A 16867-nucleotide genomic window follows, 5' to 3' on the forward strand; every position below is an offset into this window, starting at 1 on the left:
ATGGATAGGGCTCATAAAAACAACCTCAGGGCTCATAGTTTCTAGGCTAAAATGTCCTGTCAGTCTTTATTTATTTGTATGGCCACCTAAACAACTATATAAAGCTTATGTAGTCTGTAGATCCAGTCAGTGGTCATTGCGATGGGAATGTCAGGGTTGAATCATGAACGTGAAATGCCCTCCTCTCCGCTTCCAAGACCTGACTGTGAAAAGCTGTGACTGGATTAAAGAGAAATGAAGCTGGATGAGGTAGTGGAATATGGGTAAAAATAGACCAGTCCAGTTACATGTTATGTATTGTCGTCAAGTAGACAAACGGTTTAAAGGGGTTATCCAGGAAAAAACTTTTTTTTTCTCTCTATCAACTGGCTCCAGAAAGTTAAACAGATTTGTAAATTACTTCTATAAAAAAAAATCTTCATCCTTTCAGTACTTATGAGCTGCTGAAGTTGAGTTGTTCTTTTCTGTCTAAGTGCTCTCTGATGACACCTGTCTCGGGAACCGCCCAGTTTAGAAGCAAATCCCCATAGCAAACCTCTTCTGCTCTGTGCAGTTCCCAAGACAAGCAGAGATGTCAGCAGAGGGCACAGAAAACAACAACTCAACTTCAGCAGCTGATAATTATTGAAAGGATTAAGATTTTTTAATAGAAGTAATTTACAAATCTGTTTAACTTTCTGGAGCCAGTTGATATTGTAAAACAGACATACTCCCCTTTTGTGTTTTCCTCTTCGCCTTCCAAAAGGCATTCACAGACCCATATGAAACATTTTATTTTACCATAATAAAATGTGCCACCAAAAAATGATCTAAGTGGGGAAATTGTTAAGAAAACCCCAATTTTTCAACCTTTGGAGATTTCCTTTTTACACTGTGCACGTTACAGTAAAACTGATATGTGTTCTTTATTCTGTGGTTTAATAGGAATAAAACGATATATGTCTGTACACCCCTGCAATACTCCAGATGCCACGATCCGTATTGATCATAGCATCTGAAGCGTTAGTGGTGGACGTCAGCCATTATCCATGATGTCCCAGCCGCTGATAACAGGCGATGTCAGGCCATGGAGTTATCACGGAACCGCGTGACGTTCATGTAAGTCGCTGTGGCTTTTCTGACGTACATGTACGTCTTTTTTGGCTTTTCTGACTAAATTAGCTATGCGGATGTCAATTACATTTTTTTTTTTAAATATAGCAATGCCAGCTACAGAAAACAGCTACAGATTGTTGCAATGTATCAGTCTGGAATCCAGACTCTTGGGGTCCATTCACGCTACAGATTTCCCGAGCAGAATTCCACTAAGGAATTCCGTTTAGAAAATACGGTGCAGTAGTCTCCCATTGTTCTCAATAGAATTCTGCTGTCGCTCTTCACACTGTAGAATTTTCACGTTTTTTTTATATATCAACTGGCTCCAGAAAGTTAAACAGATTTGTAAATTACCGGTACTTCTATTAAAAAATCTTAACCCTTTCAGTACTTATGAGCTTCTGAAGTTAAGGTTGTTTTTTTCTGTCTAAGTCCTCTCTGATGACACCTGTCTCGGGCAACGCCCAGTTTAGAAGCAAATCCCCATAGCAAACCTCTTCTAAAATGGGCGTTTCCCGAGACAGGTGTCATCAGAGAGCACTTAGACAGAAAAGAACAACCTTAATTTCAGAAGCTCATAAGTACTGAAAGGGTTAAGATTTTTTAATAGAAGTAATGTACAAATCTGGCAAAAAACAGAGATATCAATGTCCGGCACTGCTGCTGACCACCGAAAGGACCTGGATCTAGGATGAATAAAAATCTTAATCCTTCCAATAATTATCAGCTGCTGAAGTTGAGTTGTTCTTTTCTGTCTGGCAACAGTGCTCTCTGCTGACATCTGTTTGTCTTGGGAACTGCACAGAGTAGAAGAGGTTTGCTATGGGGATTTTACTTCTACTCTGGACAATTCCTGAGACAGGTGTCATCAGAGGGCACTTAGACATAAAAGAACAACTCAACTTCAGCAGCTAATAAGTACTGGAAGGATTACGATTTTCTAATAGAAGTAATTTACAAATCTGTTTAACTTTCTGCAGCCAGTTGATAGAGAAGAAAACGTTTTTTTTCCTGGATAACCCCTTTAATTCCTTCTGTGGAATCTGTTCTGAAATGCATTGTCGTCTATTGAGATGGAGCATTTCAGAGCAATACTGTCACTAGCTGGTTTTGCTGGAGCCCACTTCAGACGGAATCTCTACCCAGAATATCTCCAAGTGGAGATTCTGTAGTGTGGATGAGCCCTTAAAGGGGTACTCCCGTGGAAACCTTTTTTTTTTCTAAATCAACTGGTGCCAGAAAGTTAAACAGATTTGTAAATTACTTCCAGTACTTTTTAGTGGCTGCATACTACAGAGGAAATGCTTTACTTTTTAGATTTCTCTGATGTCATGACCACAGTGCTCTCTGCTGACCTCTGCTGTCCATCTTAGGAACTGCCCAGACCAGGAGAAAATCCCCATAGCAAACATATGCTGCTCTGGACAGTTCCTAAAATGGACAGCAGAGGTCAGCCGAGAGCACTGTGGTCATGACATCAGAGAAATCTAAAAAGTAAAGAATTTCCTTTGTAGTATATAGCCCCTAAAAAGTGCTGGGAGTATTAAGATTTTTTTTAATAGAAGTAGGCTATCATGCCCCCTCCCGTAGGCTTGCATTGAGGGGCGGAGCGTGATGTCACACGGGGGCGTGACGTCACACGCCGCCGGCCCTGTGGTCGACCGTAATCAGTCCCGGCGCGAACACGCTCCGGGGACTGATTACAAACTGGGTGCTGCGTGCATGATCCCGGGCGTCCCCAGCTGCGGGACTCCCGCGATCAGGCATCTTATCCCCTATCCTTTGGTCACGCTCATTAAAAGTAATTTTTGCTATTGCACTCCTTATGGTAAATAAAAAATATTTCTAATATACTTTGTTTAAAAAAAATGAAGTTTTCTGTGTTTTATTTGTGCTTTAAAAAGCTCAAGAGCACATTTTCCCCCAACTCATGCACAGACTTTGGACCGAAGCCCAAACACAGGAAGTGCAGCCTGGAGTGCTGAGGGGGTGTCAGAAAGTTAATGAACTGGTGCCAGAAAGTTAAACAGATTTGTAAATTACTTCTATTTAAAAATCGTAATCCTTCCAGTACTTATCAGCTGCTGTATACTACAGAGGAAGTTGTTTTCTTTTTGACTTTACTTTGTGTTTGACCACATTGCTCTTTGCTGACACCAACAGACCATGTGAGGAACTGTTCAGAGCAGGAGTAAATCCCCATAGCAAACCTGTCCTGCTCTGGACAGTTCCTGACATTGACAGAGGAGTCAGCAGAGAGCACTGTGGTCAGAAAAGAATTTTAAAAAGAAAATAACTTCCTGTGGAACATACAGCAGCTGAAGGAAGGATTACGATTTTTAAATAGAAGTAATTTACAAGTCTGTTTAACTTTCTGGCATCAGTTCATTAACTTTCTGGCACCCCCTCAGCACTCCAGGCTGCACTTCCTGTGTTTGGGCTTCGGTCCAAAGTCTGTGCATGAGATGGGGGGAAAATGTGCTCTTGAGCTTTTTAAAGCACAAATAAAACATAGACAACTTCATTTTTTTTAAACAAAGTATATTAGAAATATTTTTTATTTATAGAAGTAATTTACAAATCTGTTTAACTTTCTAACTTGATTTAAAAAAAAATGTTTTCCACTGGAGTACACCTTTAAAGATTGCAACAACTAGGTAAATAATGCTAATAATTTTTTTTTTCTCTTCACCAGGAAGGGCGTTTCTGGCTCAAAGCGTACACTGATGGACCTGACGTCATGGGTCATCATTCCCTTCCTTTTTGGCAGTATCGGGATCTACAGTCTGTTCAGGCTCTTGCAGAGGTTACGTAGTAGTGATTACATTCAAGACGCTGTTGTTGTTGTTACTGGTGCTACATCTGGATTAGGAAAAGGTAAGAAGTTGGCATGTGATTATGAAGCGTGTCACTAGCCACACCCAGAGCTGTCCAAGATACATATACCTCCTTTAGAGTCACTTCTGAAACTATGGCCTTGTTCCGATTTACATCTTTGTATGCAGTCATGTATCTGGATACTTGACAACTTAAAGGAAATCTGTCACCAGTGTCACATGCACTAACCTGTCGGTACCGACAGGTAGTGCAGGTGACGCTGATGACAATGGTACTCGCCTTCCGTGGCGGGGGATCTCCGGTAATCTTGGCCGTTAGCTCCAGATCCGGGCACGGGCGGAACATAGTGACGTCACCGCTGCTGCAAGACCCTGCAGAGAGCAGCAGCGGCTTTGGGCATTGGCAGAGAACAGCAGCGGTGACATCACTAAGCTCCGCCCGTGCCCCAAGCCGGGTGCCCTGATCTGGAGCTAAAGACCAAGATTACCGGAAATCCCTGCCACGCAACGGGACAAGGTGAGTACCGTTGTCATCAGTGTCGCCTGCACTATCTGTCGGAACCGGTTAGTACAGGTGACACTGGTAACATATTTCCTTTAATGGCACAGGACGTACACGTACAACCCTGGCCACATTCCGGGTGTATGGGGTGCACTTTATACCTGGTGAGTAATGGCTGCTACCAGCAGCAAGGACTTACCGCTAATCAGTTTATACACCAATGTCCCTCATTTACCCCTCAGATAACGCAATCAAAGTTGCTCAGTCTCTTACCCTGCTCTGTGCTGTTCAGTCGTCGCTCTGATTATACAGACAGCCAGGCTGAGTGCTGATAAAGCTGTGTTAACAATTAGAGATGAGTGAACTTACAGTAAATTCGATTCGTCACGAACTTCTCGGCTCGGCAGTTGATGACTTTTCCTGCGTAAATTAGTTCAGCCTTCAGGTGCTCCGGTGGGCTGGAAAAGGTGGATACATTCCTAGGAAAGAGTCTCCTAGGACTGTATCCACCTTTTCCAGCCCACCGGAGCACCTGAAAGCAGAACTAATTTATGCAGGAAAAGTCATCAACTGCCGAGCCGAGAAGTTCGTGACGAATCGAATTTACTGTAAGTTCGCTCATCTCTATTAACAATCAAATAATTGCTGTAAAAATTATTCTATGGGGAAAAATTGTGTTCTAAACCGGAAAAAAAAGTGTTTATACATCTATGAATTAGCCCCTTCCATAAAATGTTTTAAAGGTGTTTACGGTGGATTTTTTTTTTTATTGTCTGCAGCCTGCCAAATAAAATAACAAAAACTCCCTTGTAGCTCAGGTATCAGGGCAGCCTATCCGTGGCCGGTGACAATTTTAAGTCCACAACACTTAGATCCCCCTTCCCTTTTTTAAAATAAAAACATGTAAGCAAAAATAAACATAAAGCTTTTGGTATAGATATGGAAATGGACAAACGAATAAAATATAATGTTAATGAAACTGCACGGTGAAAGGCATAAATGTAAAAAGAAAAATACAAACTCCATAATTGCATATTTTTTTGGTCACTTCATATGTCAAAAAAAAATTAAAAAAGTGATCAAAAAGTCCCATCTAAACAATAGTAAAAATGACAGATCACCGCGCAAAACAACCCCCCTTGTGGCCTTGTATATGGAAATACTTTAAAAAACTTATAGGCGTCAGAGTAGAGTAGTTTTTAAGCATACTCCTCTTCCTACTTCTTTAAAAGTAGTAAAAGAAAACAAAATCTATATAAATTGGCTATTGTAATTTTACTGATCTACAGAATAAAGATAACATGTCGTTTTTACTGTAAAGTGCAATGTCTAGAAACAAATCACCAAAGCAATTTGCAACATTGACATATTTCCTTTTTTTTTTTTTGGATTTATTTTCAGAATGCGCAAAAGTATTTTATAAAGCTGGTGCACAGCTTGTGCTCTGTGGGCGCAATGAAGAAGGGTTAAAAGATCTGATAAATGAGCTGTCTCTGATACGAAAAGGATCCATTCAGGTTTGTTTTTTTGGCTGGAATACCACCATTACTGCAGATTTGATTGTGCAAACACTGCTGCTGTATCTGTAGTCACTTTCTTCTTTTTCCAACAGTACTCAGCCAAGCGCTTCCTCCCATTCATTTAATGGTGATATTCCGGCTTTATAAATCTTACTCCCTATCCAAAGGAAAGGGGATAAGATGTATGATCGCAGGGGTCCCGCAGCTGGGGACCCCCACGATCTCTGTGCATCCCTCAGCATTCTGTGCCGGACGCAGTCTCTGAGACGGGGAAGTGATGTCACAGCCACGCCCCCTCCATTTATGAATGGAGGGGCGTGATGTCATTAGGGGAGCGTAGCCATGACGTCACTTCCCCGTATCGGAGGATAGGGGATAGGATATATAAAGCTGGAATACCCCTTTAAGCAATTAGTGTGGGTTTCAACACCCAAATCCACTGATCAAAACTTCTGACATGTCAAACTTTTAAAACTTAATTAAAAACTTCTAACCCTTTTATACTACATATGCTTGGGTTTCATCACCTCAGTTTAGCCACTTTGCTGGTGCTGTGGATTTGCCCACCTTGCTCCTTTGGAAGACTCCCCACACTAGGGTCTATTCACACTGGCGGAATTTCCGCACCAATTCTGCTTCCCTGGGTGGTTGCTGACTTGTGCGGATTTAGTGTGGAATTGGTGCGGAAATTCAGTGTGGAATCCCATATAACTTATTGGGCTTGCTTTTGAGGTGGAAATTCTGCCTGTGTGAATAGACCCTTAGGCTACCTTCACACTGCCCCACCCCTAAACGGCCAAAAGGCTCTTTTTTATTTTTATTTTTTTGTCCAGCCTTTAACGGCCGTTATCGGGATGGGGCACAACGGGCAATAACTGGTCCCGATGGATCCCATTTACTATAGCCATATTGTAATGGGAGTAGCGGGATAAAAAGACGATGGAAGCAGTATTCTTTTTCTCCCACTATTCAGTGCATATCAGTGAAATGTGAGTGAGAAGGGTATCTATACCTTATCTCCTGCTGGCACACTCACTCTCTTACGTTTGTTCTCTGTTTAGAGTTTTTTTTTATTTTGTTTTATTTTGAGTACCTTTTCTTTCCTCATTTAGTGGTGTCAGGCTAGTCAATGTAGAATATTGAGATTGCATTCTTTTTAAGATACCTATTTTTAGGGACGAGTGTATATATAACTCACTAACATGCCCAGAAACCCTTCCCCTATATGTGAATGGGACGCATCTTATCTACCGTATTGTTGCCTATGTCTTTGGAGCTTGCTGTAAGTTATATCTCTAAATGCTGATAAAACATCTCAGGCAAGATCTGTACTAAAATCAAAATCGGTAAATAGAAACGGATTATTTAAAAAAATAAAATAAAAAAAATAAAATGCATGTTTCAGTATCTGGCTCTAAACAGGAAAAAAAAACTCCAGGCGACAAGCCCTTTAATAACCTCTTGGGGATGCAGGGCGTATGTATACGCTCTGCATCCCTGATCCTTAAGGAGTTTTGAGTAACTATCATTTTATGTTTAAAAAAAAAAAAAAAAAAATTTCATTTTCACGTTCAACTTCAATGCAAACCTGTCAAACACTTGTGAGGTGTTAAGGCTCACTATACCCCTTATTACGATCCTTGAGGGGTGTAGTTTCCCAAATAGTGTGCCATGTGTGTTTTTTTTTGTTTTTGTTTTGTTTTTTGTTTGTTTTTTTGCTGTTCTGGCACCATGGGGGGGGGGGGGGGTTCCTAAATGCAACATGCCCTCCACAATCCCACAGTTGCTCTTTCCCTCTTGAGCCATGTTGTGCGCTCGCAAAGCACTTTATGTCAACATATGAGGTTTTTCCTTACTCAAGAGAAATTGGGCTACAAATTTAGTGGGGCTTTTTCTCCTTATAACCCTTGTAAAAATGAAAAAAATTGGGCTACATGAACATGTTAGTGTAAAAAAAAATGGAGATTTAGATTTTTCTCCTCCACTTTGCTGCTATTCCTGTGAAACACCTAAAGGGTTAACAAACTTTCTGAATGTCATTTTGAATACTTTGAGGGGTGCAGTTTCTATAATGGATTTTGAATTTTTCATGAAAATTTAGCTGCTATAATTTGAAGCCCTCTAATGTCTTAAAATAAAAACATGTCCACTTTATGACATCATAAAGTAGACATATTGTATTTGTGAATCAATATATAATTTATTTGGAATGTCCATTTTCCTTACAAGCAGAGAGCTTCACAGTTTCAAAAAATGCAAAACTTTCTAAATTTTCATGACATTTGGGGATTTTTCACAAGAAAGGATGAATGTAATGATGAAAATTTACCACTATCTCTTAATCAGAATAAAAAGTAAAAGCATCCCAGAGTTATTAATGCATAAAGTGACAGTGGTCAGAATTGCAAAAAAGGAGCTCAGTCCTTAAGGTGAAAATGGGCTCAGTCCCTAAGGGGTTAAAGCCTCAGAATGCTTACAGCTGTAAGTTTGAGTACCAAAACAAACATAAGCAACCATTGGCAAGGGAAAATGTCTCTTCTGATGACCCCTCTCTATACATATGCAAAGAGCTGAAATGCTGGTGGTGCATCAAAAAAAGTGCTGCCTTATCTTCTGACCAATAGAAAGATAAAGAGATCCAGCATTGTTACTTCTGGTGGCTGGGCCTATTTGGTTACATGTCAGTTATGCTAAATTCTTAAACACCCTATAATAAAGATATATATATATATATATATATATATATATATATATATATATATATATATATATATATAATTTTTTTTATTTTTTTTTTATTTTAAGTAGTTAGTGAATTAAATTTTATACATTTTATTAAGTATTTACATGTGTTAAACTGACCAACCATATACAAGTGACTGAATAATAGACATGATCAGGCTGTGTCTGGTCATCTGCTGGATGTGCTCCTAATTTTCCACTCTGTTAACATAATCTGTGTATTGCCTTATATACCTGTCCAAACTGCGGAGCCTGGAACGCTATGATCTACTAAATATGTTTTACAAAAATCCGGAACCCAGGTAAGAAATTAGAGACAGTTGTGCCAAGCCCTACTGGCCCGAGTGATGGCTTTCCCTATCTGTGTATATGACTAGTTACTTGGGTCCCAGCAGCTGTTTTAAAAACGATTTTTCTTTTCTTAAAATGCCTTAACATTTCAGAGTAAATCATAGTCTTTCCCAACCCTGCACCTGTTAAATGCTGGCCGCTGTTTGGGCAGCATAAAACAGGTGACAGGTTCCCTTTAAAGGGGTACTCCACTGGCCAGCATTCAGAAGTTAATGTTCCTAACTGTGTTTTTGCATTGCAGGGGTCGGCCATGCCTCCTCAATGCAAGTCTATGGGAGGCCATCATTCCCCCTCCCATAGACTTGCATTAAGGGGGCGTGACCGTGATGTCACGAGTGGCGTGGCCAACCCCCCGCAGCGCAAAAACATATCTATCATAAGATGAAAAGCTGCATGTTATCGCCATGTCTTCCCTTACTTTTCCTTACTCCCAGTAGCAGAACTGTGGTATAAATATGAACATATATTTGCACACTATGAATTTTATCAGTCAATGGACCAAGGTGCCGGCCACCTAACTGCTGTAAACTATTTTGCTTTGTTCTACAGTTTCATAAGCCACATATGGTAATATTTGACCTCTCAGACGTGGAGGCTGTAACAAGTGCAGCAAAAGAGATTCTTCACCTTGTGGGGAAGGTGGACATTCTCATTAACAATGCAGGGATCAGTTATCGTGGCACAATTCTCGACACCAAGGTTAGTGTGGACAGAATGATCATGGACACAAACTATTTTGGACCAGTCGCACTGACTAAAGGTAAGAATTTGCACTTTCTAGTTATTATTTTTTGCATTTCTGGGATTATGGCATTGTTCATTAACAGACACAAATGTTTTCTTGTAAAGAATGATCACAGTTTGTATATACTCCAAATAGAGATGTCACCAGACATTAGGAGAAGTCATGTCCGGTATGAACAATGCATTGACAATTGCTTCACTAATCTTATGCTTTTTTTCTGCTAGACCATATCAAGGAACCTGTTGTTCTTGTTTTCTTTATTTGTTTTTGTGTTACATTATTATGGTTCAATAATGTGTATTCTATCGATGCACCTGCATAATATACATAATCTTATGTAATCGTACTGGCAATAAACCCACCATCTGATTGTGATTGATGTGTGTTGTGGATCGCTCGGTAACTGTCTTCCACAGTTGTATTTCTATTATTTCAATAAAAATTGATTTGTGAAAATTGCTTCACCTATTTTCTTATACTTTACAATTGTCTAGTGGAACCTTGGTTATCTCCTATCCACAGGATGGTCTGACTGCTGGAACGCCCCAAGGTCACTGGAAGGGGACTTTCAGTGAGGAGCGCGTGTTGTAGACCACACATACTTAATTTCTAATGGAGCGCCAAAGAGACCAGAATACAGCACTCGGGCATCTCCAGCGTTCCCATAGAAATGAGTGAAACGCGTTCCAGTCCCATTCTGGAGATGCGCAGGAGGTCCCAGCTGTCAGACCCCTCCCAATCAGCTGCCTATCCCCTATTTTGTTAATAGGGGATAAGAGTTTTCACCGGACAACCCCTTTAACATGCAATGAAATATTTTTTTTAGAGATTTGTTTTATTCACTGTTTTCAGCTGCAAATGTTTTTGTGATTCTATTTTATTTTACTTTAAGCTCTTCTGCCATCAATGATCAAGAATAAAAGAGGACATATTGTTGCAATCAGTAGTGTTCAAGGAAAGATAAGCATCCCTTTCAGATCTGCATGTAAGTACATCAGTTTAAAAGTGTGTGTCGCCAAAGAAAATGGATATGTTCCTTATAGAGGACCTGTAGAAATCTGTAAAAACACTGATGGTATAGATTCCTTAGGGGGTCGGATCACATACCTTTTAGGGTTTGTCAATCTGCTGCCCCGTTCCTTAGTTATGAGGTGTTTTTATTTTCATTTGACTGATTATCGGGGACATGGGGGATTACATACCCTACAATCGTGCAGTACACCCTCCCATGGCGTATTCAGTAGTATCTTGTGTTACTGACAATGTCAGAAGTAAGCAATGGGAGCACGGGGGGGGGGGGGGGGGGATACGGATCAACAAACCAGAAAAAGGTAATTCAAGGTATGAAACCTTTTGGACTTAGTTTGGCCTTCACATCCTCAATACCTTGTCCAGTTTCTTATGGTCAATGTTTTCTGCAAAGAGGTAAGAGCTCGAGCATTATAAAAGTTGGCCAAAATTCCTTTGAGGAATTCTGATCTTATAACAGCCTGTGTACCACCCTGTAGTTAAAGGGGTACTCGGGTGAAAACCTTTTTTCTTTTAAATCAACTGGTGCCAGAAAGTTAAACAGATTTGTAAATTACTTCTATTAAAAAATCTTAATCCTTCCTGTACTTATTAAATATTTTTTTCTTTTTTTTTTTTTTTGCATATGATAGAGCAGGTAAAATAAAGATTTGTAATTTACTCCCTGTGTAAAAAAAAAAAACTTTCATGGCCTTATAAATCTGGCCACTAGTGGGTCTCCCTTCTGGTCCAGACCACATTCCATCTGCTCAAAAGCACAGACTTTGGTCTCCTGCTGGAATTACAGGAGACCAAACTCAGGAAGTGTTGTCTGGCCATAGGCAGTGAATAGCACACTCTGCCTGTGTATGAGACAGCGAGTGCTATTCGCTGCCTATGGCCAGACAACACTTCCTGAGTTTGGTCTCCTGTAATTCCAGCAGGAGACCAAAGTCTGTGCTTTTGAGCAGATGGAATGTGGTCTGGACCACAAGGGAGACCCCTAGTGGCCAGATTGCCATGAAAGTGACCATAAGACTTTTATTTTTTACAGGGAGTAAATTAAAAATCTTATTTATTTTTTTTACCTGCTCTATCATGTGCAAAAAAAATTATTTTAATGGCAGTGCCCATTTAAGCTTCTACTTAAAATATATGCTCATGACACTTTTTTTCTTCTTCTTCTTCTTCTTCTACAGATTCAGCATCTAAACATGCTACCCAAGCTTTTTTTGATTGCTTAAGGGCTGAAATGGTGTTGCACAATATTCCGGTCACTGTAATAAGTCCAGGATATATTCAAACCAACCTGTCACTTAATGCTGTGACTGAAGATGGGTCCAAATATGGAGGTACACAATTCTTTATAACAGATGTGTTTGGTAAATTTTCTTTTTAATGGTTACTGTTTCAACAAACTTTGCATAAATCGAATGCACTAAACGAATGTTATTACTCATTAATGCAGTTTTTTTCCACTTATCAGGTTATTTCCTGCCACCTAATTAAACCTTTATTCAGTTTAAATCCCCCACCCCAAAAAAAAAAATCTTCCTTTTTTTTTAAATTTACAATATTGACTAGTTGCTTACTGAGGGATTCGTTAAATGCTGAGGAGGACAGCCGGCGGGTCCAGGCATGAGCAGTCTAGGGGCAGAATCATTGATCAATGGTTTCCTATGAACAATGTAAAAGATCAGTGTGTGCAGTGTTATAGGTCCCTATAGGAGCTATAACACTGCAAAAAAAAAAAAAAAAGAGTGAATAAAGATCATTTAACACCTTCCCTTATAAAAGTTTCCCATTTAAAAAATAAAATAAAAAAAAACCTTTAAAAATATGTGGTATCGCCGTGTGCGGAAATGTCCGAATTATAAAAATATGTTGTTAATTAAACCGCACGGTCAATGGTGTACATGCAAAAAAAAATTCCAAAGTCTATAATAGTGTATTTTTGGTCACTTTTTATATCATGAAAAAATGAATAAAAAGCGATCAAGAAGTCCGATCAATAAAAAAATGGTACCGCTAAAAACTTCAGATCACTGCGCAAAAAATGAGCCCACATACTGCCCCATATGCGGCAAAAATTAAAAAAAAGTTATAGGGGTCAGAAGATGACAATTTAAAATGTATACATTTTCCTGCATGTAGTTATGATTTTTTCCAGAAGTACGACGAAATCAAACCAATATAACTAGGGTATCATTTTAACCGTATGGACCTACAGAATAAAGAGAAGGTGTCATTTTTACTGAAAAATGTACTGAGTAGAAACGGAAGCTCCCAAAAGTTACAAAATAGCGTTTTGTTTTTTTTCAATTTTGTCTCCCGATGATTTTTTTTTTTTCCCGTTTCGCCGTAAATTTTTGGGTAAAATGACTGATGTCTTTACAAAGTAGAATTGGTGGCACAAAAAATAGCCATCATATGGATTTTTTGGTGCAAAATTTAGAGTTATTATATGGTAAGGAGGAAAAAATGAAAATGTAAAAACTGAAAAACCCCGGGTCCTTTAGGGGTTAAATCCACTTCAGAACTGAACTGGTCCCTAGAAAGATCTGATTTAGAAATTTTCTCTCTAGTTTTGAAATTTTTTGCCAAACTTCTAAGCCCCGTAACATCCTAAAAAGTGATGCCAACATAAAGCATACGTATTGTAAATACAGTTTTTAAGAACTAATTTTTCGAATTTAGATGGCATGAATAGCTTTCTCACATGTAGAGAATCTGGAATTCAGAAAACAATTTCAAAATTTTCCCAGAAAACCAAAATTTACCACTAACATTTAGTACAATATGTCACCAAATAACAATCTCAGAATCACTTTGATAAGCTACTAAGGACGTGTACCAAGGACTTGTATACACATACCGGGCGTCCCTCAGCTGATTCTTGTAGCTGAGGGCCGCCATTAATAGCTGACATACTGCGATCACCATGGCCGGCAAAGCTGACAGCGGTGTCTAAAGAGATCTGTAAACAGCTCCTGGTGGTCCTGGCACCTGCCACAAACAGCCCCCCACAGCGCGATTGTGGGGGAGCGATCCACTGTGAGGTAGCCGGAGGGCTTACTTTTCATCCTGCACTGGCTGCGGCTCTGTAATTGATAAAGCCTGGCTGGACCAGGTTTTATCAATCTAGCGCAGAGCGCACAGATCAGTGTAGTTCTATGGAACTACATTGTTCTGTATTAAGAATCTGATGATTTCTCTGAAAAGTCCTTTAAGTGGACTGTGTTTAAAAAAAAAAAAAGAAGAAAATTGAATAAAAGTTTAAAAAACATCATATTAAAAGTTTGAATCACCCCCCTTTTCCCAAATTCTATCTAAAAAAATATGTAAACATAATAAAAATAAACATGTGGTATCGCCTTGTGCGTAATTGTCCGATCTATAATAATATAATGTTAATTAAACTGCACGGTCAATAAGGTATACCAAAAATAAAAAAGTTGTGTGTTTTTGGTCACTTTGTATAAAAACCGATCAAAATGTCCCATGAAAACAAAAATGGTACTGATAAAAACTACAGATCATGGCACAAAAATTGGCCCTCACACATCCCTGTATACGGAAGAATATATACGGAAGGTATAAATTTTCATGCAAAAAGTTAACATTTTTAATCAGAAGTAAAACCATGTCAAACCTATATAAGTAGGGTATCATTTTAATCATATGGACCTACAGAATAAAGATAAGGTGTCACTTTTACCGAAAAGTGCACTGCGTAGTATCGGAAGCCCCTAAAAGTTACAAAATGCATTTTTCTCTTTTTCTGGTTTCATCGTAGGTTTTGTGGTGTCGTTACAAAGTTAAATTGGTGGCGCAAAAAACAAGCCCTCCTATGGGTCTGTAGGTGGAAAATTAAAAGCATTATGATTTTTAGACGGTGAGGAGGAAAAAACGAAAGTTTAAAAATGAAAATACCTGTTTCCCTTAAGGGGTTAAAGTGCCCCGAAGTGCAGTCATTTTTCACAATATGGTAAAGTTGACATGCTAACTTTCTTCTATGGGTCTGTACGATTCCAACTATGCCAAACTTGGATACATTCTGTTGCGTTTTATGGTATAAAAAAAAAAAAAGAACTTGAGAAAGAATAAAAAAGGTTTGTTCAATGCCATTTTCTGATCCCTATAACTTTATTTTTAATGGTACCATTTGCGTTTGTGACGAGTTGATGACATTTTGACTTTTTTTTTTTTTTGCCTTTGGAATTTTTTTCGCGTTCATGCCATTCACCATGCAGGATCCGGAACGTCATAATTTAATAGTTGGGACAATTAGGCATGTGGCGTTATCAAATATCAGTAGACGGCTTACATAGGTCAATCTAATGGTATTGTCTAAGACAGCCTTAAGCCGTCGCCAATCCATCAAGTCTGCATTCTTCCACAGCAACCCATCAGTAGCACACAATTACATTGTGGAGCTGACGATGGGTCCCCTAGACCCCAGGGATAACCGGAATTTAATGTTTAAATGTTCACTATTGATAATGGAATTTAACCATTTTAATGACAGTCATCGGAGCCAGCTCCGATGTCCATCATTATGGCATCTGCCGGTTATGATATGGATCTTACCCATGACGTACCGGTACTAAGAGGATAACAATGTAAATTGCTGCATCTTTAAAGGGTTAAAGCAGACATTTCAGCAGAAAAACATGGGTGTAAATAAGCACATGGATAGTGCAAATGAGTCTCAAAAGCCTATGTCCTCTTTATTACCGCCCGCTTGCATCCACCTTCCTAATTAACTGACAGCCACTAGCAAAAGAGGGCATTAGCTGGACTTACCTGAGCTCTTGCCACTCTGGGAAATGCTCCCTGGGCTTTTCAGCCTCATTTGCATAATAACAAAAAGACATATCTTGGTGCTGGAAAGGACTAAGGAGATTAAAAATACAAAAGTATGGATGGAGAGCTGCAAGAATATTAAATTCTTCCACACTGGGCTATGAAAGAGTACCTGTCACCAAACTAAACTCTTAATATATTCTTCCTTGTGTAATTATAAGACACTTTGCTATTTACTTGCTGTTAAAATGTTTTTAATGTGATTGAAAAAATGACCACTAGGTGGCTTTGTTCCCTGCTCAAGTCAGTTTGGTCTCCTCCCGACCTTGCAGGAGACCAAAGTCAGTGTGTGCGGGGCATGGTGAGGAACAGCTCTCCCAGGCTTCAGTGACAACGCGCCTGCTGGGTATCGCCCACTTTCTCCTGTCGGGTGCTTACACAACGTGAGCAAGGGGAAAGATATGATACAGAAAATTAAAACTCTGAAAAAAAATGTAAGGGCAGGAGGGGTGTTAGGAGTAGATAGGGAATATAATCCCTAAATTTAGAAAATATCCCTATTAGTTTAGGAAATATGGTTTGATGATAGGTAATCTTTAAATATAAATGGCTGTGCATATATACTGGATATCTGAATTAGACATCTATATGCATTTATTTCTGTTTTTTGGTAGTAATGGACAAGACAACAGAAGAAGGAAGAACACCAGAAGAGGTGGCACAAATCGTCTTGAGAGCTGTTGGAGAAAGGAGTAAAGATGTACTGGTAGCTGGACTGGTGCCAACACTCGCTGTGTACCTGAGGACTCTTGCTCCAAAAATATTTTTTTCTTTCATGGCAGCTAGAGCTAAAAAAGAAAGGAAGCTTAAAAATGCATAGCATGGCATTCTGTCCTCCAGAAGACCAAAAGTACTATGCCATAATAAATGTATCCTGGCGACATGACCTGGTTACTCAGCAAAGCCTTATTGAACTTTCTTTACCTTGAGTAAATGGGGGCTACCTCTGAATTGTAAACACCAACATTAGATCATATTTTAAAGTAGTTTTAATTGTCAATTTTCAGCACTACTAGAAAAATATAGTACAATGCTTGTAAGACACATTGGGAAACTCCTGCATTTCCTGCTGTTCTCAGTACACATGGTACTGTGTAGTATACTGTAGCTTAGTGTTAAAAATACAAAGCCTCTTTACTTTATGTCCATTAAAGATTTGGCCTACGGTAATAAACTCTTGTGCCCTAATTTTAGTTCCCTC

The 16867-nt window shown here is 39.2% G+C and overlaps 1 protein-coding gene across 1 annotated transcript in view; it reads left to right on the top strand.

Annotated features, from left to right (window-relative positions):
* The window catches only part of DHRS7B (dehydrogenase/reductase 7B), a 27084-nt gene extending 10515 nt beyond the window's left edge, over window positions 1-16569 (top strand). The window contains exons 2-7 of the mRNA XM_056535072.1: window positions 3791-3972; window positions 5836-5951; window positions 9597-9807; window positions 10685-10777; window positions 12000-12152; window positions 16281-16569. Coding sequence (XP_056391047.1) covers window positions 3791-3972; window positions 5836-5951; window positions 9597-9807; window positions 10685-10777; window positions 12000-12152; window positions 16281-16486 — 961 coding nt within the window. The 3' untranslated portion in view covers window positions 16487-16569. The remainder of the gene's footprint in view (window positions 1-3790; window positions 3973-5835; window positions 5952-9596; window positions 9808-10684; window positions 10778-11999; window positions 12153-16280) is intronic.
* Window positions 16570-16867: the final 298 nt, after the last annotated feature.

The sequence above is a fragment of the Hyla sarda genome, chromosome 8 (genome assembly GCF_029499605.1).
Source record: "Hyla sarda isolate aHylSar1 chromosome 8, aHylSar1.hap1, whole genome shotgun sequence".
NCBI classification, from domain to species: Eukaryota; Metazoa; Chordata; class Amphibia; order Anura; family Hylidae; genus Hyla; species Hyla sarda.